The sequence below is a fragment of the Gouania willdenowi genome, chromosome 18 (genome assembly GCF_900634775.1).
Source record: "Gouania willdenowi chromosome 18, fGouWil2.1, whole genome shotgun sequence".
Classification (NCBI taxonomy): Eukaryota; Metazoa; Chordata; class Actinopteri; order Blenniiformes; family Gobiesocidae; genus Gouania; species Gouania willdenowi.
The window spans coordinates 16,583,866-16,611,548 of record NC_041061.1 but is presented as its reverse complement, the minus strand read 5'-3'; the positions used below and the strand labels follow the sequence as shown (position 1 = coordinate 16,611,548).

At 37.0% G+C, this 27,683-nt stretch overlaps 1 protein-coding gene across 1 annotated transcript in view; it reads left to right on the top strand.

Moving 5' to 3' along the window:
- Positions 1 to 6,358: 6,358 nt before the first annotated feature.
- LOC114480827 (serine/threonine-protein phosphatase 2A 56 kDa regulatory subunit beta isoform-like) overlaps positions 6,359 to 27,683 on the top strand; it is a 51,377-nt gene continuing 30,052 nt past the window's right edge. The window contains exon 1 of the mRNA XM_028475248.1: positions 6,359 to 7,563. Coding sequence (XP_028331049.1) covers positions 7,371 to 7,563 — 193 coding nt within the window. The 5' untranslated portion in view covers positions 6,359 to 7,370. The remainder of the gene's footprint in view (positions 7,564 to 27,683) is intronic.

The following is a 27,683-nucleotide window of genomic DNA, read 5'->3' as shown; positions in this document are numbered from 1 at the left end:
GACAATTTAATATGGGGGGTGAAAAAAAAAAATCTAAAATGTTTGGAATTTATCACAAACTTCTGTTTTGGCCTCTCGATCAAAAAAGTCAATGAGACGCATGCTTTATTTTTTATTGTGTTATTTGGTATCGAGATACTCTCCATTTTGTGTTCATAGAAAATTGGCCAAATCTTGAAAATCGTCAGCTCAAACTTTAACACACTCCTCCTGGAGCTACTATTACTACTACTATTACCATTACTATTGCTATTACTAGGCACTTATTGACACTTTTCTACCAAAGGGCAAACCTTAGACAGAGTTTGGTTTTGTGCCTACAGCGATCTCCTTTTTAAATGAGTTGGGCAGTAGTTAGAATATCTCTATTTATCCCTGCACGAAAGCACTTTCAGTTACAGTTGTGAAGTTTTTAAAGTGTTCTTCTTGTGTTTGAGCTGTCTAACGTGTTCATGTTGCATTGCTGTACCTCAGTGTCTACAAAACAATTTAAAACAAACCTAAACTAACTAATCCCAATGGATGTTTGATGATCTAAGTCCATTTGACTCCTTCAACAGATTCCTTATTAAAATTCAGATCTTTGTCCAGATTTATAAAGTTCCCATTTGGTCCTGTTGAACATATTCATGAAGAAAGAAAAATGTACATATTTACAGTTAAGAGTGAAATTTGTTGGATACTAATATAATACTGTTTGCATCCTCAGGGTGTCACTCCTCCACTGTTTTTTCCTCCATCTGACAGAAATAAACATAGAAATGTAAACACGTCAAATGTGAAGTGTTTTGTTTGATTTAAATCCACAGGGGATTTTTATTTATTTATTTATTTTTTAAAAAAGATTAGGAAGGGGGGAAAAAAGCAAGTAAGATTAGCAAAGAATATTCCATCTTTCAAAATATCATAAATGCTGTTATTTATTGAACCGTTTAAAGATGATTTCTATGATGATTGTAATTAGTACAATTGGCTCCTCCCACTTCCTCCTCCCTGCTGCCAGGTGAAATCAATAAGGGTCTCACAGCCAATGCATAGTGGACGTAGCTTAACTTAAGATCATTTCACAGGTTAGTGTCACACTTTTATTTTATTTTTAATATGTTGTTTATACAGTAATGCTGATCCTTTTCCCTCTTAGTTCTAGGTGGATTTTAGTTGTGTTCATATAGTCACTCATTTTATTTCATTGTTTTGGAGTGTAGTTGGTCGGCTATGGTGTGATGCATTTAATTGTTGTCTGGTCATTTCGTTATTATCATTATTATTATTATTATTATTATTATTATTATTATTGTAGTTTCACAATATCTGTTTATCATTTTAACCCCCCCCCCCAAAAAAAAAAAAAAAAAAAAAAAAAAAAAAAATTTACTCATTAACTGTTGAGTGTAGAAATGGAACGGATCACTCCGGGGGGGCAAAATAGATAGACACCAAAAACAGGTTTTGTGTAGCTTTGAACATCTAAGTAAGAAGACTTGCAGTCACAGAACTGCTTTCAAACTAACCACATTTATTGTCATCGAACCCATAAACAAGTAAAAACAAATAGAGTATATAGTAGTATAGTGTATACCAGTGGTTCTCAAACTTTTTGGGCTCAAGTACCCCATTTCTGAATCCAAGTACCCCCTTATGTCCAACTACCACATTTAGCTCAGAATACAATGAAAAAAGAACTATAGATCATAATGATGGAATGAATGAGTGATAACACACGTCTCATTTTGTAAATAAGTGGAAAGAAGCAGGATTTAGTGCCTCATGAATAGAATTATTTCTATAGTTTTTATCATTTATGGTCATTTCCCTCCTTATGTAGGACCAGGAGAATTATCATTGTTTTTTTCAGTTATTTTTCCAATCATGATCATTTCTATCATCATTTTGTGGGTTTTCTGTGTCAATGTGTGTGTTTTTGGTTTAATTTTGTGTATTTTGTTTTTGTGTGTGGTTTCTTATGTCATTGTCAATGTTTCTCTGTTATGTTTGTGTAACTTGTAGCAACGTGTCGTTGTTGTCGTTTTGTGTGTTGCTGGGTAATAGTAAGTATTTTAATCTCATAGTGTGTGTTTTTGGTGTCATTTTGTTGTTGGTTGTCTGTTCTTTTTATCATTCAGTATATTTTTCTTTTATTTGGTTATTCTTTATTGTCGTTTTGTGAATTGCTGGTAATATTTAGTGGTATTATCGTTGTGAACTAAATAAATAAACATTATAAAACCCCATATTTTTAATGCGCTCATTTGTTAAGTTGCTCCTGTAGTGCCATCACGTACCCTTAGGGGTACACGTACCCCAATTTGAGAAACTCTGCTATATACAGTAAAGTGAATGAGTGTGTGTCAGGGTTATTCTACTTCTTGAAATGTAATTTTTGTTTTTTTTAATTTTGTTTTTCAGATTTCACCTTTTTTTACCCTCAGTTTTAGTTAGTTAAACAAGTAATTAAATAAAAACAGGTGTGAAAAATGAAGTTGAATATCTAAATACAGATATACATTTGTTTTGTAGTATTTTTTTTTTATTTTTTATGTCTCACTTAAACAAACGTGATTGGGCTAGCGCTCTCTTCTACTCCTTACAATTAAAAAAAATAAAATAAATAAATAAATAAATAGCTTGTTACTATTGAGACCTTTGAAGATGACGTCACAACGTAAAAAGACGCAAACCAACAATTGCGAAGCTGGAGGAGAATATTGAAACATTTTATTTTCAAATTTGATCTACAATGAGTGAGTTTGCATTTTTTTCTTACTTTTACTCAAGTAAGGGAGGAACTTCAATACTTTTACCAGAGTTATTTTTTATTCAAGTATCTATACTTTTTACTTTTGCCATCCCTGCTAATACTTTGGCACACGCGGGTGGAGCTCACCTATGACACAGCAGCAGGCAGAGTTTGAATGACGTCATGACGTCAATAAAGAGGACTCGCACTGCGACTGACGCGTCCTGAAGCCTCCAACGGGATTGTGACTGTGAGAGGCGGGTTTATAAGTGCGACTTGGAGAGCGCGTAAAGGTGCGCGCACAGCACAAGTGACAATAACACACACCCACACACACACACGTCACAAGGGCCGTCCACACAAATAAATGTTTTTAAATAAATAAATCTCTCCTAGCGTCATCTGCAGTGAAGTCTCTCTCTCTCTCTCTCTCTCTCTCTCTCTCTCTCTCTCTCTCTCTCCTTGCACCACCTTTATGTTCAGGAGGTGTTGTGAAGTTGGGGCACATGACACAAATCTGTATCCGGTGTGTGCTTTCAAAATATAACAATGCAATAGTGCGTAATTATGGGGCGAGTGAAAAGTTAAGTTCGCTACTTTTTGCATCATTTAGCGACAAACCACGTTTAAAAATCGTTTTTACGTCACTTTTCACCAGATTCACAGCAATATTTGTGATATTTACTTTTCTTGTAAAAACATGTTGATGTTAAATCTAAACTTAAACGTTAATTGGATTTAAAACATGTCATGTTTAAATCTAAATGTCAAATCAAAACCTAATTGTTAAATATAAATGTTACATTTAAATATGAATGTTAAATCTAAACGGAAAATGTTCTTAATTATTAGATTTAATATTAAGATTTAGATTTAATATTTACATTTAACATTTAGAATTCAAATTTAACATTTAGATTTAATACAAACTACACCAGATTACAGCAATATTTGTGAAATTTGTGATATTTACTTTTCTCGTAAAAATATGTTGATGTTAAATCTAAACTTAAACGTTAAATATTAAATCTAAATGTTAAATCTAAAAGTTACATTTAAATGTAAATGTTAAATCTAAATGCTAAATGTAAAATTGTATTATTAGATTTAAAGGCACACTGCGGGCTTTCTGACCTGTTGACACATATGAGTTATTTTAAATGATTCCTCAGGCCAATATACAGCGCTTGACAGTATCAATGCTTCTACCTTCTTGAAATACCAACCATGTAAGTTTGGAGAGACGGGCCATCTTTGGCCAGCTCATGTGACCTGGAGAATGCCTGGAGAACGTTTCACTTTACGACAGTCACGTGACCACACGCTCGGATATATATAGTTCCCAACGTGATGTCGCAACTTTACGGGCATTTCCCGGCTTGATTTTTACGACCGTGCTGCGGCGCTTGTGGCCACGAGGGACGCTTGAGTGAAAGATACCCTTCTAACGCCCCTAGTGGCCAAAAGTTACAGTGCACCTTTACCATTTAACATTTAGATTTAACATTTAGATTTAGAATTACCAGTGACATATTTTTACAAGAGAAGAATATGAACAATTTTAGTATTGCAGTAAATCTGGTCAAAGGTAGCATTAAAAAATGACACGTATTTTAAACATGGTTCGGTGCTAAATGTTGCAAAAAGTGGCTGTTTATTTTAGCATGTGCAACGTTAGAATCTGCGCCCCATATGTAATTGACTGTGCTCAAGCCAGCACAGTACATATATGCTAAATTATGTAAATTAAAGGCTCTCTATACCAACTGTGGCTTGAAGTGTTAATTAGAGAAAAATAGGAGAGCTGGATTTTTATTTTTCTTAAGTTGAAATTTTTGATTGAAAGCTTTTTTTTTTCATCCTGAAATATGATCATTTTATTCCATCCATTCAAAGAAGTTTCGACCAACATACTTAAAAGAAATAGCTCACAAAAGAGTGTTAAAAGGACAACATATTCATACAGCGTGGACGAATATTAAACAGTTTAAAGCCTAGGGGATTGTGGTTTATGTGTAAAAATAATAAGAATGAATTAAAGAGCAGGTTCTAATGACTAAGGATGAGCTGAATTAGTCTGAAGCACTCAAAGTATAAAGATTGCAAGACAAAAATTATTTTCATTTGTCAGAATTTTACGATAAATAAATGATGCAAAACCAATATTTTTTTGGAATCATTAAGTCGAGAATGTGTGTCACTGTTGATAGCTTTAACTTACAGTTAAGACAATAACGCGTACGTCTACTGTTTTGCAAAGTGTTCATTATGATCTATTGTTCCCCTGACTTTTAACTACTTTATGTACTGTAATGTTTTCATTGGGATTTATTGTCTTGTTTTATTATTTGTGCTAAGTTTGTTTCTTTCCTGCCATGGGACCACTGCAGATGCAAAATAGCATTTTGCTATGATTTGTCATATTTACATTTATTGTTGCTTACATAGATGTGCATTGTTCTTATCAGATAAAAATCTAAATGCGTCAATAAATATTGTTTTACAAAAGAACAGAATTCTAATAACAAATGGCTAACTTTTTTCAAACTGTAAAGGTATTGAATATTAAAAGGTTATATTCAGCGTCAGAATCAGAAATATTTTAATTATCCAGGGGGAAATTACTGATGTCACAGAGGTTTGAGAAATATTACAAATGAAAAGAATAAACACCAAACAAAGAAAGAGAGATACATAATTAAGTGAAGTAAATTTAGCATTTAGATGTAATCTTATGATTTAATATATAACATTTAAATTTAACATTGATATATTTTTACAAAAAAAAAAAAAAAAATTATATATATATATATATTTGATTTCTTTTATGGCACAGATGCTTATTCCACAATCTCCCTTGCTGTCATTTGCACATGATTCTGGTTATTATGATTGCCTCTGTTGTTTAGGATCACTTTAAATGTTGTCATTTGCTGTTATCTTTGTTTATATTATGATCATTTTTTAGTATTGCTATTTTTATTGTTATTATTTCACTATCACTAGTATTATTAATAATATGACATTAACCTGTACATTGTAGGGTGGAGTGGCTGGGGGAAAGATGACAATAGCAATGATAATCCATTTTTAAAAAATAAAATACCAGTTATTTTTTTCTTTTTTTTTGGTTCTCACTATCTCTCTGTGTGTGTGTGTGTGTGTGTGTGTGTGTGTGTGTGTGTATGTATGCATATGTTTATGGCTGAAAAGTTCGCATCAGTTACATTTATGTGCATAATGTATTTATATACTCAAAAATACTCTTACCATTTTTATTATTATTATTATTATTATTATTATTATTATTATTAGTATTATTTTAGTTGTTATTTCTATTTTGCAAATAACATCCTTGGGGCTTAGGCGCTCGGTTGGTTTGTACAAATGCGATGCAGATATATAGAAGGATCAAAAATTCAATACGTTATTTCGTTTTGCTTTTTTGAAATAAATAATGAAAATGAATGTTACAGTACAGCTTATATGGGTTTACCATTTTAATATTCTGAGTGGCTTTGTATTTAGGGTTCATGAATTTAATCGTAGGTTGCCTCTCTTATTTTGAAGGTTTCATATCAGCGCTCTCAAATTGTCCACCTTTACGCAGTTTGCAGAGGCGCTGTAGGACAACCGGATAACGGGAACCGAGCACAGGGAACAGAGTGTGAGACCCGGACTGCTGCTATTGTGCCCTGTACCCCGTCCTTCAGGCTGCTGTTGTGGGGGGAGGTGGAGCCTGGTCTTCTGCCGGTGGTCTCAGCTCGGAGGTCGGACGGACTAGAGCTGCGGAGGAACCGCACATGTCTGCGTTGAGGCTGTTTGTTTCCCCGCCCTGATTCTGGCTGGAGGACTGCGGGAGGTGGAGCAGTGCTGACCTCAACACCAGCATCCTAACCATCACCAGTGATTCCATAACAATAAGAACTAATCTGCTTCTTTTTTTTTTTTTTTTTTGGAAACCATCAAAGGAGATCAATTTAAAGCGAGCGGAGAGGACAACAGTCAGTACCAGGGATGCAGCAGCCGAGCAGGGCCCAGATTGATGATTTTCTGATATCATCCTTCACCACGAGGACCGATGACTGATCTCACTGATAAGGATCGAGGATAATAAGCGGAACCCTAACCATATCGGTTTTAGATATACATTGTGAACGGGGATTATTTTGAGGGCTGGTGCATGCAAAGCAAGAGGTATTCCAAATGAAGGCCATTGAGTTAGGCTGTGTGTGACGCCAATAAAGCAGCAGCAGCAGCAGCAGCAGAAGAGGGGTCTAGGCGCGTGTTTGTGTCTGAGCATCATCACCATGCTCGTCCTGCAAGCGTTCATCTGTGCGTAAAAAAAAAACAAAAACCTGAAGATGCAGAGATGCTGCTGACGCTCCAGCTTTGATAAAGACAGCAGACACCCCCCCACCCCCTCCCCATCCACCCCACCACCCCCCAGCGAGCGTCTAGTCATTGTGATCAATAGATAATCCAGGAGGCCACCCCCTCTCCTCCATTCACCCGTGCATCCTCCTCTACGCGTCTTTTTACGCACAGCGGCGCGCCGACGCACGCATCATCCACGCACACACACACACGCACGCCGCTGCTGCTGCTGCTCCGCCATCGGGCTCCAGCCATCATGGAGACGACCAAGCTGCCTCCGACCAGCCCGTCCTCGCCCACCACCAGCTTCTCGGTGCCGTCAGCGGAGAAGGTGGACGGCTTCCCCCGCCGCTCCATGCGCAGGGCCCGCCAGAGGAGGTCCCACAGCTCATCCCAGTTCCGCTACCAGAGCTCCCAGGTGGAGCTCACACCGCTGCCTCTGCTCAAAGGTGTGCCTGCACTCACACACTCATCCATGTTTGAAAGCCATCACACAGAGGTGCAGAGAGTACTGATGTATCCTGTACTCAAATAGAAGTACTGAGCAGCGATTATAAAAGTGATGGTGTTCTACAGGGTAGGGGACAACCGTCAACTCCCAATTTACTTTATAATTCCCCCAGAAAACCTTAAAATGGGGAAACTTTTTAACCCCTTTTTAATTTTTTCTTTGGCCATTTTACAACTTTCTTTGTCCCATTTTGCCTTTTTTTCCCGAAAATTTGACATCTTTTGTCCCCCCCCCCACAGATTTGAGCTTCTTTTTGCTAATAAAAACAAGTTCTTTGACACTTTTATCAAATTTTTGTCCTTTCTTCAACCATTTTTTGCCACTTTTCAACAAAATGAGCTACCTTTTGCCCAACAAATAACACTTGTTTCTCTTTTCCATTTTTTGTTCCACATTTTTGCCATTTTTCACTATTGTTTACCACATTTTGCTCATTTAAGCTACCTTTTGCCATTACATACCACCTGTTTCCTCTTTTTTTGCCAATTGTTTTGCCACTCTTGACTGCTTTTGGCCCATTTTAGTCACTTTTCACCCTTTTCTTGCCACTTTTGGGCCAATTTTTTGCCAACCGTTACTCATTTTTGTCACTTTACTCACCTCTGTTAACTCTTTGTTTACCTTCTCGTCAAAAGACTGTGATTTCCTTGGACACCATTCAGTCAATCTAACCAGACCAATATGTTGTCAACAATGAATACCTCTGTAAAAAGTGAGGGGGATGAATTTTAGTTTTTATGAAAGTGCGGGTGTAGCGTCCCCCAAGTATGGGAGCCCAGTTCCGCCACTAAAAAAGTCAGAATCAAGGAAAGTCAAAATTATGAGTTACAAAGTCATAATTATGAGAAAGAAAGTCATAATTATGAGATACTTTAACATATTTATAGCAGCTCACGTGCTGGTAAGACTATCAAAGACTACTTTAGACGGGGCTTTCTTTCTCATAAATATGACTTTCTATCTCATAATTATGACATTCTGTATTGAGTTTTTCTTTTTTTTGAGGCGGAAGACGCGCCTGGTTACATGATTGAAATTGTACTGAAGTACAAGTAAGTTGTACACAAAATATCCAAAAACAAGTAAAAAGTCGCTCAATTAAATAGTAGTAAAAGTTACTCGTTACTTTCACCCCCATGTTTATTTTTGGTAATACATCTTGCCATGGTTCCCTAGCATACAATAAACATCTCATGTATAAACTCAAAAAGAGACCAAATCTTGCACAATTGGAACCTAATTTATTTTCCACAAGGGCATCTGTATAAAATAAAAGGTTTGTCAAAAAAACAAAAAAAAAACAATAATGAATAAATTTAATTGAAAAAAAAAAAAAAAATCTAAATATCTGGCTCTAAGTACAGCTACATTTATGAACTCTAAAATATTGCGTTGCCAAATGTGCCATGTGGGTAACAACATAATTGGTAGAAACCAAAACCTGAACCAGAATGTGGCTAAGCATTGATCAGAAATGACACGACTTAGAACATATGATTATGTTGAATGTGAAGACACCATGAAACGGAAAATAAAAAATAAAAAAATAACCACAAAAATTCATAACTTATCCAGTTGGGTGTAGAAATGTAGCCAATCACTTCTTTTAAAATGCACTTAAGTATAAATACATTTACTGATTTAGAAATATAACTACCCATAAAAAGGACTTGACTTGTAATCCTTTACTTTCACTTTTTTTGCACATCACAAACTAACTCCAGCATTTTCACCTTTTTTTTCCTGAGATATGGCGTATTTAATGATGACATTAATCCGTTATGCAGACAGCGGTGTGTGGAATTTATGCATGTATCCTGCACAACTTTAGATTTGAAATTTGCTTTATTGTAACCCAAAGATTGGAAACTCTAAAAATGTTCAACCTTTACTTTTAAGATATTGTGGTGATTTTCTTCCCGTACTTTCGTCATCCAAAAAAAAAAAAAAAGCCTCCATTTAACTTTTATTTCACTATTTTATTTGACTATTATTGTATTTGTGTTGTGGATGGCAGTGGTGAGGTATTAAACTATTTTACCAGTGGATGTTTGGCTTTAAACATTTGTCAACTGAGTTGTTGATGTAAACAGAGGAAAGAAAGAATGAAAGGAGAAAAAGGGGAGTTAGTTTAGTGTGTGTGTGTGTGTGTGTGTGTTATTATCTGAACCACACACAGACAGAGAACAACAAGAGGACAGTGACTGAAAGTTTTGATCAAAGTGCTCTGTTCACGAAAAGCCTCGTCACGTCTTCCGTGTACCTGCTTATCCAGGGTCATGTGGTCAGCTGAGATCTATATACTCGGCCTGAATTGAAAGGTAACGCAGTCAGCTTCTGCACAAGCAAAGGATGTGATAATGGGAGCAACTTCCTGTGCAATAAAATAGGTAGCATGAGTGGAAAATGCAAAGCAAATCAATGATAATATAGCTAATATAGCTTAGGAAGACGTTTTATCTCCTTTTTTTTTGCAAACAATGTTGGTTATATTTGCAGTCCTAATAGTATTCATTAATGTTATAACTTGATAACAAGTGTAACCCTGAAACAAAAAATGAATTTTAAAGAAATATCTGCCACAGTTGAGTTAGATTTTCATTAAATACCTCAATTGGTTGTTTTCTTTAACAATCACATTCACTATCACAAGTTATTTACAGCAGGGGTTCTCAAGCTTGGGGTCAGGACCTCATTTGCAAAATAGTGGGCATGACAAATCGTTAATTGGGTTAAATTGGCAAAAATAGGCGTGAAATATGGTGAAAAGAGGTTAAAAGTCACAATAATGGGTCAACATATGTGACATTAGGTGGGAAATGTGGTGGGATGTTTTGAAAGTGGAAAAATGTAGTTAAAAGGAGCAAAAATGTGGCAAGAATAAGTGACAAGTTTGGCGTAGTTGCGGAAAAAGGGGTAAAAATAAGCAGAAATTAGCTGACATAGCAAATATCACTCAATATCACAAGTGCTTGATGTTGATCAGGGTAGAAGCTCTCCATCATAAGGTTTTAGTAAAATCTTGAATCCATCCACATGGATAATTTAAAGGAATCATTGGACTCTCAGGCAGGCACAGCATCCATCCTCAGGGCACCAGGAGAAGCCCTTTCTCAGGTTGTTTGTTGCCATCGCTCTAATCTCAAAGGCGTTGGTAATACACAGAGGGCACGTTGTTCTACGTGAGCCTAATCTGAGTATTCTCAGATTAAAGGAGCAAGTGTGTGGAAGGCGTGGAACTCTGTGTATTTGGAGCACAGCGCTCTCTCAGCATATATCTTAAAGACACTGGACAGTCGGAGCCAAGTAGGGATAAGAATAGCTGAATGAAAAGAACTCGGTTAAAAAGATTAAAGGATTAATCCATTATGGAGTGGAGTTTGGGAAAAATTTAGAGTTCTTTTAACAATTTGAGATGAAAAATTACTGCTATCATGTGATATAAGCATGGGGAACATGTGAGCCCTGCTAATATAGTGGAGTTTCATTGAATTTGTGTATTAATTTGGAGATATCTACAACTGAAGTAGTTAATTTACTCAGGGCTCTGCACAAACTTTTCCATTGGTGGCACTGGTGCGACTAACTTTCTCAGTTGGTCGCACCAGCGCAGAATTTGGTCGCACTCTTTTTTTTGCACCCTATGCATGCTGATGAATAGTTGAATTGACTGGCTTACTGTAGTTTTGTATGAAGTTAAGATTGACAATTACTTTAATGTTTTAGTGACAATATTAAGTTTTTCTGCAACAAGCAGTGGCTGAAATAACAGGTAATTTATTTTATATAATTTTAAAAGAACACGTAACAAAAACAATGTAAATAACAGCAAAGCATAACAACAGGTTACATGTATTGTTTTTTTATTTTGCAGAAATGCTGTACTTGAATTAACTTAACAGTAGCATAACCAACTTAGCATCTGCATTGCTTCACCCCATGGAATTAAATTCAGATGGTCCAGCTCTTATAGTGGGGTCTCCTAACCCTCTTCCCCTGGTCAGGGGTCTGCAACCTTTACTCTACAAGGAACCATTTAACCTCATCTCACCTGGATTAAAGTCCTCCTGGAACCAAAAAATACCTTCTCAATGAAGACAATACAGTGTATTAAATTATATACTGTTAAAATTATATAGAATAATGTTTGATTTGATTTGATGTGATTTATAATGTATTTGAAAGGCTACAAAAAGTAACTTGAATTTGATAACACATGATCATGTGATCAACACATGCAAATTGCTCATTTCTTGCCACACATAAAGCATGCATATTTAACCTGCACATTGGTGGTTAAATTAATCTGTTCTCACACAATTAAAATCTCTATTTTCTTCCAGAATTGTGTTTTTGTTGGTTTAGTTTCTTACCAGGGATTTAAAACTTAAGGTTAGCCACAGGTGCAGGAAAGTTGATGATCTGTAGATGTTACAGGAGGTGAAGTAGGAAGGTGCTGAGTCATTGCACAACGTGATTTATTTTAGGTTAACAAATTGTTATATCTTGATTTTATTTGTCATTAATCATTAATAGCCTCTGTAAGAAAATAACAACTCTATTTCAATAGTTCTTTTTTTTTTTTAACACTATAGGGAGCCTTTGCATAAGAGTCAAAGGGCCACATTAGGCTCCAGAGCCGCAGGTTGCAGACCCCTGCCCTGAGAGAACCACAGCTGAACATCTGTCCTGGCATCATAGTCCATCAGTTCTGGTCCCTCGATGCTGATTCTGATGAGGTCCTCCTCTTTGGTGTGGAATCGTGTATGCGCTGCTCGTTTACGCTCTCTCACTCCGCTTGGCGTGCTCGCTGCATTCTTCTCCGCCCCCCCAGGTCCGATAAACGCGCCCCACATGCGCTCTGTAACTACGCTCAGTGAGCTCAGCACACTCTACCCCGCCATGTCCGCTCGTCTCGGCCCCCATTCGCTCTGTTGCTCCACGTGCCCAGACGCCTGTCCCCAGTGTTGGTGACGCAGCAGCTGTGTGTTTGGGCACATGGCGGCGCGTGGCGGCGCGTGCAGTGTCAATGTCGGACCCTGATTCACAGGAGGAGGACGAGGAAGTTTCCTCCTTTTGGATTTTCAAAATAAGGTCATCCTACGCACTCGCACAGATGCGACCAGATGAAATTTTCACTCGCACACAATGAAAAAAATAGTTGCATATGCGACCAATTTGGTCTCAGTTTCGAGCCCTGTTAGGCAATGATTCATGGTTTCTCTGATTTTTTTGCTTTAGGCTGCGGGACAAAATGAATGGACTAAAAGCACCGGATTTGGTCCCACGTGTGCTTTAAATGCTCATAGGGTCTTCAAAGATAAACAGAAGTTATAACATTTGGATAAAAAGAAAATATGAATTAATAGTTTAATCTATTAAGTCTTATATTAGTTTAAGTATTGAGTTGAAAATACTGAGTGGAGCCAGTGGAATTATTGCAAATATTAAAAAAAGAAATGGTGTCTATATTAGGGATGGTTACTTTAACTGATTTAAAAGACAGTGACCTTTGCTGGTTTCTTTTCTAAAACGGCTTTACCTCACATTTATCTCTCGCTTTTGCACAGTAACAAGTCAGTGAACATCCTCATAATTTTTCTGACCTCTCTTTATAAGGTGACCCCCCCCCCCCACACACACACACACACTTACCTGTAACCTGTAATCTTCTTCTATTAAGTCAGAGTGAGAAGATCTCTGCCTTTATAGATGATATTAGGGGTGTGTGTGTGTGTGTGTGTGTACTTTTTACACCTCATTTTGTAACTTCTTGCTGCCTCTTATGAGCCTAAGCAAGGTGTGAGAAGCCCGATGGAAGATTCTTTTTTCACTACTTCTGCACTCTGAGTCAGGTCTGATCCATCTGAACGTTCAGTATGTACCGTACTCTCCATATTCCCATGGTTTCTGCCCTGCTGCTGCATCTGCACAACGGCTCCAGCGTCCCCAAGAGGAGCTGATAGTAGCTCCAGCAGCTCAGTGGTGTGCTGTGCTGGCACTAAGTAGGCCAAGAGTAGACAGAGTTGTGGGTGTTTCACCCTCTGGGGAATCATGTGCCTTTTGTTAACTTGAACTATGTCTCTCGTGAACAGCCGCACATGCTTCACCTGAGGCGCAGTGCGAAGATTTATTACTTTTTCTTTGGTAGCTTTTGAATATTAAACACAGGAGTTTCAAATGTTTTTATTAGAGCTTTTTCCGGCAGTATATAAACATACACTGTAAGTATACAATAAATCAACCTTTGTACGCTCTTTTTTTTTTTCTTCAAGTAAAACAAACAAACAATACCACCAACTTTAAATTAACAACATCCAAATCATGTACGTAGATACATGAATACTAGTAACAAATGATTGAAGTAAAAGGATTCAGTGATAAATCACAAAAGTAACTAAGGCAAAATAAGACACTGGGGAGGAAGAGGACCACCCCGTTACAACCCACCCACCCACCCACCCAGTGCTTGATTTGTAAATCATCTGATCCCGGAACAAACGTCAGGTGTTGTTTCAGCAATAAGAGCGACAAAGATGTCACGGAATAGATTTTTTTCAGAGCGCCTTTTGCTAACTCAATGAGCCAATAATGTCGCGTGAACACAACCAATTAACTTAAATGTTTAATAAGACAATGATGACTCGGACTCAAAGAAGCACGGATGATCGCCTGTTACGGAGCGCGGGCCGTCTCTCATTCTGATCGACAGTTGTCACATCTGCCGTGTTTCAGCACCAAGGACAGCGTTACGTCACCACTAATTTAGCCACAAAGGACACTAAACTTTCAGAGCAGAATTATTACGTTTTTACTAACTTTTACACCCCTAAGGCCATAACTCCTCTAATGAATCAGCAGCACAGCAGAAAATGAAAGTAAAATGCCTGCTTATCTTTTTTTTGTCAAAAACAGCCCTGGAGCCTTTTGTGTCCTCAAAACTTGTTTTCCATATTTCACAGCCGAGGCCTGAGTAGCAGCTCATCTTGGCTTTGAACTGAGCCTCTTCCAAACTTTTCTGGTCTCAATGTCCACACCAGAACTTTAACCGTCGTCTCGTTCTCTTCTCCCTGTCCCTGAGTCCTCCTCATGTCCTCTGGATGGTTCTCCTCCCGCATCCTGTCTGCTGGAGGCAGGTTCTCCTGCATTAGCATCATTGCTACAGGTGCTGCTACTCGCTACGCTAACTGCTGCTGTGCTGCTGCCCTTGGACTTCTTTACCTCAGGCTTAGCTTCACTTATTGGCTTAAAAAAGCTCTTTAAATCCAACTGCCTTTTTTTAGCCATTGTTTTTATAGAGAAACAGTTATTGCGCAAAATCACGCTGTAGGCGTAGTGTGGGCGTGGCCTGACTTTCCCCTCCCTTCCTCACTCGCGCTCAGTTTCTACATATAGTTTTGTGTGTACAATGCAGTTTCCAGTGATTTCAACTCAATAACAAAAGACAGCTGTCCAATTATAATACTTTAAAACGTAATCAAAACTCCTAAAAGCAAATGAGGGGCTGGAATTAAAAAAAAAAAAAAAATGAGGTGCTGGATCCAATCAAATTAGTGCCGGTCAAAATCTTTGAGGTGCCGTATCTTGCTCCGGCAGGATCCGGCCCAAATTAAGCTCTGCTACCCACCCAAACGTCCAACCGACCTATTATATGGATTATAATGATGAGTTAGAGATATTAAGGTTAACAGGGTCTCAGAGAAAGGTATTGTAAGAGGGGACACCATAGCTTTTTAAAAGAAGAAAGAAGTGTTTATCTTATTCGTTCTAAATAGAGTATTTGTAAGTTCACCACGGCACATTTTTATGTGCAGAGGTTTTTTTTTTTTTTCCCAATGTGTGAGAAGCAACTTCTTGGCAGTGATAATGCTGTAAGAAAGATAACATGCCTGGAATTGTTTAGTGTTACGGTGTCTAATATTCCTTGAATGATCATCTTTAAGTCAGGATGGAATATTAAACACAGGAGACCCAAGTTGATATTACAAATAGTCACAATTATGTCCCGGTTGAGTCTTTCTCTATAATTGGTCTCATCAAGGCAAAGTGGCTGTAATTGTATAATCCAATGTACGCCTCTTCATGGGAACAGTTTAGTTTGCTAAATGTAATTGTGACATTGCTGCAATAATGTGCTATTGTGGCAGGAGGTCACAAAAGGGTGAAAAGAAGGACGACCCAGTCAAATAGTGTTGCTACAAATGAGTGTTGTTGTTGTTAACAATGAACACTTCCAAGACATAATGGAAATAAAAAAATATGAAATAGATATTTGCGTAGAACAATGGGTTAATAGATCATAGCAGAGTAGAAGTAGTCGGTTGAATGTAGCTATTCAGTGACGAAGACATTTTGTTCATTAATTACTGGGCTAGAGATCAAGACGTTGTAGTAAAGATGTTTTTAGTGTCCTTTCCAGTTTCTCTGCACATTAATAATTCACTGGGGGCCTTAGCTGTTCTGTGATGCAGTAGTGTGGACCATTTTGCAAAATGTTAAGATGCCAGAACTCAACTTGTGTGATGTTTGCGGTGATAGAATCGTGTTACGTGTGTAAAGCAACAAAAACGTATTATTTCTGTGTACCTCGTTGCACTGAAGTGATTTTTTTCATTACACACTATATCCATTTTCATATACTGATAAATACAGACAAACAGAATATAGCAATACAATACAAGGGGTGTTTTGCTAAAGACAATTGGTCAATATACCCACTTACCCATGTTGTATGCATTTTTTTACCCCACCAATCCAATTTTATGGAATAAGTAACAAGTAACGAAAGAACGCCTTTAGGCTTGGAGTCAAACTCACAACCTTGGGCAAAATGAAAATAATACCACCTTTATAAGACATACTTTTAAACAAAGCCAAATGGAACAAAACATCAGCAGTTTAACCGATGCAGCTTTACCATCGTTTGCTTCCCCTTGGAGGTCATGTTTACATCAGTGTTTATTTTTCATTGGCGAAATTCCAAAAAAAAATCACAGCTCAGTTCGTAATTGACTGATCATTAGGAAAATGTACTCATTTATGTGAGGTTATGGTGAGTTTCATCCAGATCGGATCCGGGTTACGCACCTTTTTTGGAAAAAAATGGGGCTGCCCATACATTTGGACCAATTGTATTTATTGTAATGGAATAGAAATTTCATACACGTCTTTAAAGTATGAATGATCATGGTACCAAGATTGGGATCACTGATTCAGATAACTGCTAATATCTGGCAAAAAGGGTATTTAGCGCTCTCAGTTAGGGCTGCGCGATTGTGACCAAAATGATGGATCAATAATGTAATCACGATTATTAATCACAATTATTCATCATGTTAGGGGAAAACGTCAGTATTTTTATTAAACTACTTATTAACAAACAATGTGTGAACAGTTTAGAGTGCAAAAGAAAAGGTACGGGTTTTGGGCAAGAAACAGCTGCCTGTCAACATTTACTGACTTGAGTATCCAATTATTTAATTAATACTAACTTATTAGATGTGTTTTTCTGAATAAAAACCAGTAAAAAAGTAGCGCTGCAGGTTGGTCACTCAACACGACTCATTCTCAAAACACTGACTATCCGGTAAATGGAATCGTAATCGCTACTAAAATGTTACTATATTGTGCGGCCCTACTCTCAGTGCTGTGGTTACATGTATCGACTACCTTTAGTTCCTTTTTTACCCTTAGTTGTTGTGTTGATTCCAATCAGCCCCTCGGCAGAAAAGGTGTCACGCATGTGCACTTAAAAACGTGCACAGTATCCGATAAAAGCCATTAATAGAGCCATTTATCCATATCATATGTGTCCATACCAGCCTGTCATTGCCCGATCTCGTTAGATCTCTGAAGCTAAGCAGGTCTGAGCCTGGTTAGTCGTTGGGTGTGAGACCACTGAGAATTCCAGGGGCCACAGTGGGGTGGCAGTCACTCCAGTGGTATCTGTCATTGTGTCCTTGGGCAAGGCACTTTACCCGCATTGCCTAGTATGAATATAGTGTGTGAGAGAGTGTTGGTGGTGGTCGGAGGGGCCGATGGCGCGTCAGTCTGCACAAGGGCAGCTGTGGCTACGATAGTAGCTTACCACTACTAAGTGTGGAGTTAAAGAATAATCCTTTAAGTGTCCAAAAAAGCGCTATATAAAATTGATGTATGGGGATGCACCGAATATTCGGTAACCGAATATATTCGGCCGAATATTGCAAAAAAAAGCCACATTTGGCCTTCGGTGGAGTGAGTCGAATAGTAGCGTATGATGCAATCAAACAACGTGCGGTGAAAAGGACAATAATTCATTTGTTGTGAGTTTATCCACTTTAACGCACTTTAGTTTTTTTTTGGAATGCATGTTTTGTTTTGTTTGAAGGCCTAATATAAATAAATAAAACTTGGTTGTGCTTTTTTTTTGAAAAGTAAAGGCTACTGGAATATTTTAAAAAAAAATGTCAGAATATTCAATAAACATTTACTTTCTTTAAAAACATGTCTAAAAATTTATTCTAGGTTATATATGCACTATTTAAAAAAGATAGTGAAAAACTTAACAACCGTATTCCAATGCCAAACGTTTATATTTTATTCGGCTTCGGCCACATCCCTTATTATTATTATCATCGTCATCAACACAGCAGCATGAAACCCAGTTAAAACTACAGTGTCTTGCATATCCATTTTGTGAAACAATAATTCCAATTTTCAGTTCAACTGGATGACGATGAAGCAGAAAACAATTCACAAGAACAACCTGCCAACTATTGTCTCTTCTCAAACCCAGCCCTGCATAGAGATTCATTGCATAGATGTTGGGTACAAAGTAGATGTATAGGTAGACACTAGCATCCACAGTAAAGGACGCAGGTAATCTCTCTGCCGTAGATTAATCACGGTTGGCCTCAGGCCTGTGAAGCACATTCACGGGCGTTCTCTGTACACTGTGTTCTTGGCTTGGTCCTGGACTTTGAAGCTGTTCAACAGCTCCGCAGTGGTCAGCTGACATCTTTAAAGACAATTGTGTAACTAAACAGACAACTGTTCAAACCCTGTGACTTGGTGTTAGAATGCTTGGGTGTATACAGTATTTGATCAAATGGACAATAGGAATGCTTATAGTGAAGTGTGACGCCACTTTTTCCTCCAATGCTTCTGTTGCATTCACTGCACTTTTATGCTCAACATGCCCTTTGTGAAAAAGACTGTTTAATGACTGCGTTTAAAGCCTTTTATTAATCTAAAACACCCGAGGGAGGGCTGTGCTCTAATGTCACTGATGTGGGGCCATGAAAAAAAGCTGTTAATGGCTGAGTAAAGGAATCTAAAGGGCTGATGGTAACCTCAGGCTCCATGATACTGGTACTGGTAACTAAATTATGGGCTGTGTTAAGCATGCGTAATTGAGCTGAGTCACCTAATCGAGACGGCATATTAAATAAATAAATAAATGAAATTAATTTATTGCCAAAGTTTTGATTAAGGTTAAAAAAACAAAGTTTTAAAAAAAAAGTTTAAAAATAAAATAAAAAGTCAAAATATTAGTAATGATTGATAAAATCTTTAAATAAAGGATGGCCACTGCTGACGAACCGTTATTGTGAGCTTTTCCACAAACATCTGAGAGAAGCTGGGAATAGGTTTTACGCTAGTTAAGTCTTGGAAAAAAGTAAAAAAAAAAAAAACGAAAAAAAAAACGTCATCAGGAAGTAGGACAGGAAAAGACAAGACCTTGACAGAATTTCATCGCATATCTGATGGAACAGGGACACGGATGCAGAAATTTAAACCTAAATTATTGCTGCTGCACAGCATAAAATACACATTTCATCTATAAAGCATAGAAATGTTGGTAATTTTTTTTAAAAACAATGATTTATCGGCTCAATAAGTGAAAAACTGATGCAGTTTTTGCACATTTTCAATATTTTCTGTAGCAGTGTTGTCAGATGAGCTAAAATTGTGGGGGTGTGTGTGTGTGTGTGTGTGGGGGGGGGTATTGGGGTTACATTTTGGTGAAAGTTACAGTTCTGTCGCACACATTGTTTTTCTTGTGAATTCAAGAGGCAAGAGGCTTGCTGTAGCACCACCTTTGGTAATAATGGCCTTTTACAATACTCAAGGACACCTTATGGAGTGATTAAAAATGTAATAAAATGACACAATAAAGTAAGAAAAAATTGAGAAACAAAAGCGCAAAATGGAAAGGTTTTGCTGATGAGGTAATCTGGCACTGGGTAGTGTGGGACTGGACCTTTGTGCAAAAGGTGGTGATAGTTAAAGCATGGGAAGTAGCATTTCCTCAAAAAAAATAAAAGCTACTGTAGCTGATTTGTGTATGTATGATGGGAAGCCAATGTTTTTTTGACCTATCAAATATCCATGCTTATGAGCCTTAATCAGGACTTTAGGATCGTTTTCACACTTTTCATTGATTATTACACAATGATATTCAGTATATCAGTTGAAAAGTAACACCTTTCAGAAGTGAAACGGTGGTTTAAATTAATTTCACCCTATGCACAATTGTTGTCAAAGACTTAATGCATTTTTACACCAACAATCGATCAACTAGGACAATAAATATGTTTAATTTGAATTTTCTAGTACATTTAGTGACAATATCTTACGTACTTTATTTTCTGTGTTGCCTTTCTTCTTTTATTTTCCTTTATTTTACACACAGACCATGCAGCACCGTCCTATACAGTATATCAGCAATTGCGGGTAATGCCTATTATAGCAATATCATTTTTTCATTGTTTTTGTAATAGCCCTTAGCACAAACATAGGCAACTGGAGGCCCGGGAGCCACATGTGGCCTTTAGTCTAATTTTGTTCGGCCCCAAAACAAATCCCCAAGAATTGCATTTTAAGAAGTTGGAAGAAATATAAAGCAGTTTAAAAATCTTTTTAATTCATATATCATTAGTAAGTGTAAGAAAAAGCAATATTTTTACAGAGGACAGAAACAATATATAATATGTATAAAATGGTATAAAATATATTAATACATAAAAGGTTTTTGTTAATGTATATATTGCCACTCTCAATGTAATTGATGAAATTTGTGTCATAAATATGAAATAGTATAATATTAATATTATGTACATGTCATATACATTCATGTGCATGTATGTATGTGTGTGTGTACTGTACGTATGTATATATGTTTGATGTGAATGTATAAATTGTATATATAAAACTTGTGCAGAACATAAATTGAATGTATACTGTGAAAATAGTAATTCAAGTTAAAGAACCTTGTTTTGTTGTGATGGGGTAGGTACAGTCTGTATAAGCTTTGCTTCAACCTACAGCCTTTCGGCTGGAGAATTGGACAATTGCGTGGTTTTTTTTTTTTCCGTACTTTTTTTTGTTTAGGTTGCCGAAATATAATTTAAATTCAATTCAACATAATTCACGAACAAACTCCCAAAACACACAAATCGACACCAAAAATGCACAAAGTACACAAAAACGCATAAAAAAAAAAAAATCAAAAATAAAACACATAATGACAACAAAGACAGACACAACAACCACTTAAACAAACAAAATGACGACAAAACCACTAATTCACAACACAATATAGAATAAAACACAAACAAAATTACACACAATGACAGGGAAACGCACAACTCAACAACAAAGATACAGAACATAACAGAAAAAGTCACAATTATAACAAAAACAAACCAACCCCCAAAAAACACACAAAATGACTAAAAACTGACAAAACATCAAGGGCCTCTACTGCAAAGCTAGATTTGCTCTTTTGCATTAACTACCGGGATTTAATCAGTGTGTGCTGGACGAACGTCCAACAGAGCTAAATTACCATGGTAACTTAGGCTGAACGACTAACCTGGTCAAGACCAAGTTTTGTTCTGGCTGGGATCTGAGCGAGTGCTAAAGCCCCGCCTCCTGACCAATCAGATCTGTTGGAAAAGGACCTGTCCAATAAAAGGAGGATCACTGTGAACACGTCACCGTGTGGATCTGATGTGACGCTGACAGGAGAGAGAATATTTAGACATTGATGCAATCCTTTCATTTACCGCTGACATCTTATTGGAAACATAGAGATTTTTAGTTGATGGACTGATAAAGTAAAATATGTAAAACAAGTCAGCTGATAAAGCCTGCGTGCATCAGGCGCTTTCAGACCAATAAATAAATTCATTAATTCATGTATTCCGGGGTAATGCAAGGAGCATCAGTTCTGTAAGATAAAATATGAATATATTCCATCTTATGATTTAGGCTGAGCTGTATGAACGCAGCATCAGAGCCACGGACATGATGTCTGTTTATTCTGTTTATAATCTCACTAATTTAAGCATTAACACTCATCAATTCCTGTATTCATTACTTGCTGCTTTTACTGCAGAAAGTGTGTTGTTTTTGGTCTGCTTTATGGATTTTAATTCTTTATATTTTGAAAGAATGATTCCGTAATTGTGACGTAAGTTGCTCTACGCAGTTTCTCTGTGATTGTGATTGGTCTGACGCTGTATTTTCCACCTCTGTCTCAAGAGCGCGCACGAAGCCAGACTGAAATCAACTCGCTTACCTTAGCGAGTTGTAATCAAGATTCATAGGACAGCCTCTGTCTGACAGACAGTGTTTGGTTAGGTGAAGCCCGCTAACGGAGATAAATCCAGGATATAATGATCTAGCTTCGTAATATATGTGAGAATGCAGCACTGAATGGTCTTATTTAAAATCATGCTATGATGTAAGTACTGCTGAGAATTTTTCCAGGCAGCGCCCCAAATGAGATGATGATTAAGTCACTCTGAGGAGCCGGGCCTGGATAAACTTGGCGCGTTCCTTAGACCCAGACAAATTAAAATATTTAGTATCTGCTGTCACGCTGTTAGAGAGTCACCAGATTGGTCTAAGAAATGTTTTCAGACATGGTGCAAGTCTCCTCTTCTTCCTTTGCTGTTCGTCTAACAGTCAATGATAAAAGCTCGTGGCTGGTGTCCAGTAAAGCTCAGTGGATTGTTATTGTGTTTTTATTTTTGATTTTTGTGCATGTGTCTTATTTCCTGATCTTTCAGTGTAACATTACACATATTTACAAGTTTTCATGGCTGTGTTCGCTGAAGAGCTTGTGATCTAACCGGCTTTGTTCCGACTCCATGAAAACAATATTTCCTTTGTGTGAGAGCACGGAATGCTACGGAATACCTCAGGTGCTGTGGAGGGAAAGCAATCGGTTACGTTTGTATTATTCTATCAGACTAAATGGCTGCGCTGATATTTGCCCCTTTTCCAGTTTGTGAGAAAGCACACACTGACACTCCACTGGGGCCACAGGTCTGGCTTCCAGGTCACAGATGTGGCAGTGATGACTACAGGCCTCCTACAGCTTTAGTTAAAATAAATTCTAAACTTTTTATCGCCATTTGAAATAACATTTAAGACCCTCTTCGCACTAAAAACAATTGGGGAGAGAGAAACGCCACATCAATTACATAGGGTTAGGGTGTATTTTTTCCAGTGCCTAGTGCAGACGTGCGACTGGTAAACACACAAAAACACACAAAATGACAGAAAAATACACACAGAAATCAGACTAAAATCATCAAAATCACTCTAAAAACACACAAGATGACTACAAAAATACAAAAAATAAAAACCATTAAGAAAATGTGAGGCAATTTTTGTTAAATTTGCATTTCCCCATGTTGTTTAAAGTTGCAACAAACATGACTCGCGTCTGCACAGTCGTGTTGTAACCGCGTCACTGTTTTGTAGTTGGTTCCGCTGTCATGATAGCACGATGCTACGGTAAATTATGTATTTTTTTTTTTCATAACGAATGTTACCATTTCTTTTGAAACGTGAGACTAATTAAAATCATAAAATCATACTTGTGTGTTAACGTTTAAGACTTTTGAAACGTGGGTTAAAGGCATTTTAATGACAAGTAAGGCCTTATTTTTAGATTAATTCGTTTAATGCCTTTTAGGATTTTTTAATAATCCACAGGAACTCTGCACTAGCCACTAGGGATGTAACGATTTATCATAAGGCAGTTAAAAATCGACTCATAGGTACCACGGTTCACATCGATGCTCTGAAAATTGAATCGCTGTACTTTTTTTAAACAGCAGAGGCCGCTATATAGTAATCCTTCCAGATGCGGACGTGACGGGGGGAGTCTTCTACTATTTTCTTTCTGTCCGCCATTTACTGTTAAACATGCTCATAAATGATTCTTTACTCCTTTAGCACCGAAAGAATATCTGTAATACAACGTGAATATCTGTAAAAGTCACGTTTTTCTATTAGCTTTGTCTGCTAGCATAGCTTCTCTTCTTCTTTGGTGGAATAACTGCATGCCAACCGACCACTGGGTTACCAGCGCCCTCTGCTGGTCTAAACAAATATCTGACGTAAATACAGTAAAATGACTGTTTTTAAAGTCCAATTGTTAAGGCACAAAATACATTTTCAGTTGCACTTTTAAAAAGAAAAAGAACTATTACGCAGTTTTGAATTGTTTACTATAGAACCAGAATTTCAATTAATAGGTTTCTTCTTCATTTGTATTATTCCTTTATGTATTTCATTCATTATTTATTTTTAGGTAAATTGCATCATTTTGCATAGTTTATCAAGGGATTCTTTTGATAATGAAAAATAAAAGGAAAATAGTATAGTATTTCCCCCAAAAAAATAAAGGAATATTTTTCAGTCATTTGTCAACATTCCCATTTTGTAAAATAAATCGTGAGAAAATCGTATCGCGAACCCAGAATCGAATTGTATCGGGAGTTGAGTGAATCGTTACATCCCTACTAGCCACGCTAAACGCTGAAACGCGTGTCAAACTCATGGCCCGGGGGCCAAATCCGGCCCTTCAGGGCGTCTGATTTGCCTGCTGGAAAGTGAAAATGACAGCGAAAACATGAATCATTGTATAAATGACCAAATAATTCAGTTGTAAATTGTTGTTGAAAGAACACTTTTTCTCAAATCATTCCACAAATATACCCAAATTAACTAAAATTTGATAAAAAATAAAAAATAAATCAAAGGACATTTAAGTATCTGTCACTTATTGCTGATATATTGTTGATGCCTTCCATACTTTGTCTAATTGATTACTAGAAGTGCAGCCTTGGGCACATTGATGTTGAAATTGTTAGTTTTCCCACCTAAAACCTGCGGCCCACTTGTGATCGAACTGGTACCGTATTTGGCCCTTGAACGAAGCGTAGCTTGACACCCCTGAGCTAAAACTTACTGAATTTCCAGTTCACAGATACATTTTCACAGTTTACATGAATGTGTAGTGAGATTTTTGGCTTAAATTAAGTAGTTATATAATATTTGCATAATATTCTTTTAACATAATCCTTATTTCTTAACAGAAAATCAAGTAAAGATAGAAATCATTATTCTTACACTACAATCAAAAGTGTTAAAGTAGCTACAGTTGCCATGGGTCAGTCTGACAGTCACGTGACTGCCAACCTGTGTACAACAGCCTATTCTAAGCACCAGTTTATCCTGTTTTTCACACACATGCAACACAATGTGGATAAAGAGGAAATGGCAACAATAACTGGGATTTAATTCATCATATACGACCTGCTCTCCCTCTGAACCTACTGTAGTACTGACCTTGAGATAACCTCTGTCTTGATGTCCTCCTGAGCTCATTTGTTCTAATCCCCCCCCCCCTTTTTTTTCTATAGCTGTGCTCCTTTACAACCCACACATTGTAATGTGTACTAATGCACATTTTTATTGCCATCTCCACTGGCTTCTTGGACCACAAGAGTTAAGACCATCACATACTGAACTACCCAGTATGACGAGGCCTGAAGGAAAGTTCCCGTCCTTATCGAGATGCTTTCCTCGATTTCAAAGAATGTGATCAAAGTTGGAAAAAGCTTGTGGTTAAAGATTGCTTTTAAAATCATGTGAGGCCTCTTCACGTGTGCAGGGTGATCATGGGATGCTTTGATGTCTATATTTGGATCTGATTGGGAAACATTGTTGCTGTTGGCAACATCCTCAGCATGAGTTAAAAACATAAGTACTCTAGCCATGAGTCCTGCATTATAAAACAGGGTTCCTGCGCGCCCTTAAAAAGTCAGTGAATTCATGAATCTAAAAATAAATTAATAAAAAAATTAATAAAAATACTTAAATGTCATTAAAATGTCTTAAATCAGTGTTTCAAAAGTCTTAAATTTTAACACGCATTAAGTATGATTGTAATTCGTCTCACAATTCAAAATAAATGGTAACATTAGTTTCTTTTTTTAATGTATAAACAACATGGGAAAACAAAGATTTTTCTTAATGGCTTTTCTTAATGTTATTTTTGTTGTTTTATAGATGTTTGCCTATTTTTCTAATCATGTGTTTTTGTAGTGATTTTAATGATTTTTAGTCAGTTTTTTGTGTATTTTACTGTCATTTTGTGTATTTTTGTGTTTACTTTGGGGGGGGCCACCAGTTGCACGTCTGCACTAGACGCTAGAAAATATTTACCCTAACCATATGTAATTGATGTGACGCCCCCCCCAATTATGTTTACTGTGAAGTTGGTCTTAAATCTTATGTCAAATGGCAATAAAGTCTTGAATTTAATTTGACTAAAGCTGTAGGAACCCTGTAAAAGGAATCCCCAGTGTAGTGACATTTCATTTTTGTGTGTGTGTGCGTGTGCGTGAGAGAGATGTTACAATATTGCAGCAGGTCACGATGTAACGTTTCATCCACTCAGCTCCAGTGGTGTACATCCTCTCATCAATAATTGATATGTGGCTGTTAATCAACCCCCCCCCCCCACTCCCCGCACACACACAATGGTGTAAAAACACCAAATCTGCAGCACAGTTGCAACTATATCCACTGTGTTGAAAATACATTGAAAGCCAATATTGATGTAAGACTGTAAACGGACGCCCATAGAACATATTCCACCGTGGCATTTGAACACAGTCTATAGAATATGGCCTCCCCTGTTCGTTGGCATGAAATATAATATATATATATATATGTAATATTTATGTATTAGGATGTTGATGTTGGTGTGCTGTAAAAATGTCAAGTGTAGTTTTGAGATGGTATAATTTCTATATCAACACAAAAAAAGTAAGAACAACAGTACATCTATAGAAAAAGTACATACACATTAAAAACAGTACCATATTTAATACTAATGTATTGAATATGGTTAAAGAAAAATAACTCCATTATTAAAATATGGTTCATTGTCAGACATAGTTGTTGGATTTTATAGTTGCAAAATATCCGAGGGTTCATATTACGCTGCGCAAAAAGGGGGTCCAATTACAATATTACATCTGCTTATGAACATTTAGTAGAAACACGTTGCATATAAACCACGCTTAAGAATCAATACAAGACATTTGTCGTCATTGAGAAATTTGTCGTTTACCATCAAGTCCAAGGGTGTCGAACCTTATTTTGCCTGCGAGCCAAATCTGGACCAGTTTTATCGCAAGTGGTCCGCACCAATTTCATCATTATTGTGCCCTAGTTTTCACTTCCACATGTAAATGGTATGTAAAGTATGTAAGACACCAATAATAACCAGGCAATAAGTGACAGATATCAGTCGCTGCAGGATCTTCACTTGAATCTCCTTGTTTTTTTTTTTTTGTCTAATTTGTATTTAAATTGAAGGATTTTGGAAAAAATTAGAGCTCTGTCAACATTTTGAGATTAAAAATGTCTGCCATCATTGGGATTTAAAAGGATGAGAGATATTATATGAAGGCCCTTAGAGCACTTACCTGAATATCACAGCTGGAATCAACTTCCTGTGATGAAATAATGCTGCCTAATGGTGGTGATCCACTGGGGGTGGACTGAGAATAGTGTTTAAAAAAAAAAAGACCTGTCGTCAAAGGTTTGCATTGAAAGCTTTAGGTATGAAAATGAATATGGCCCCTTTTTTTTAACCTATAAACTTCTGCACGTTCATATCAGCATGGATCACCTTATGCAAAACAGTTTAAAAGGTTATCAATTTGTATAGCAACTCAAATGAGAAATATTAACAATGTA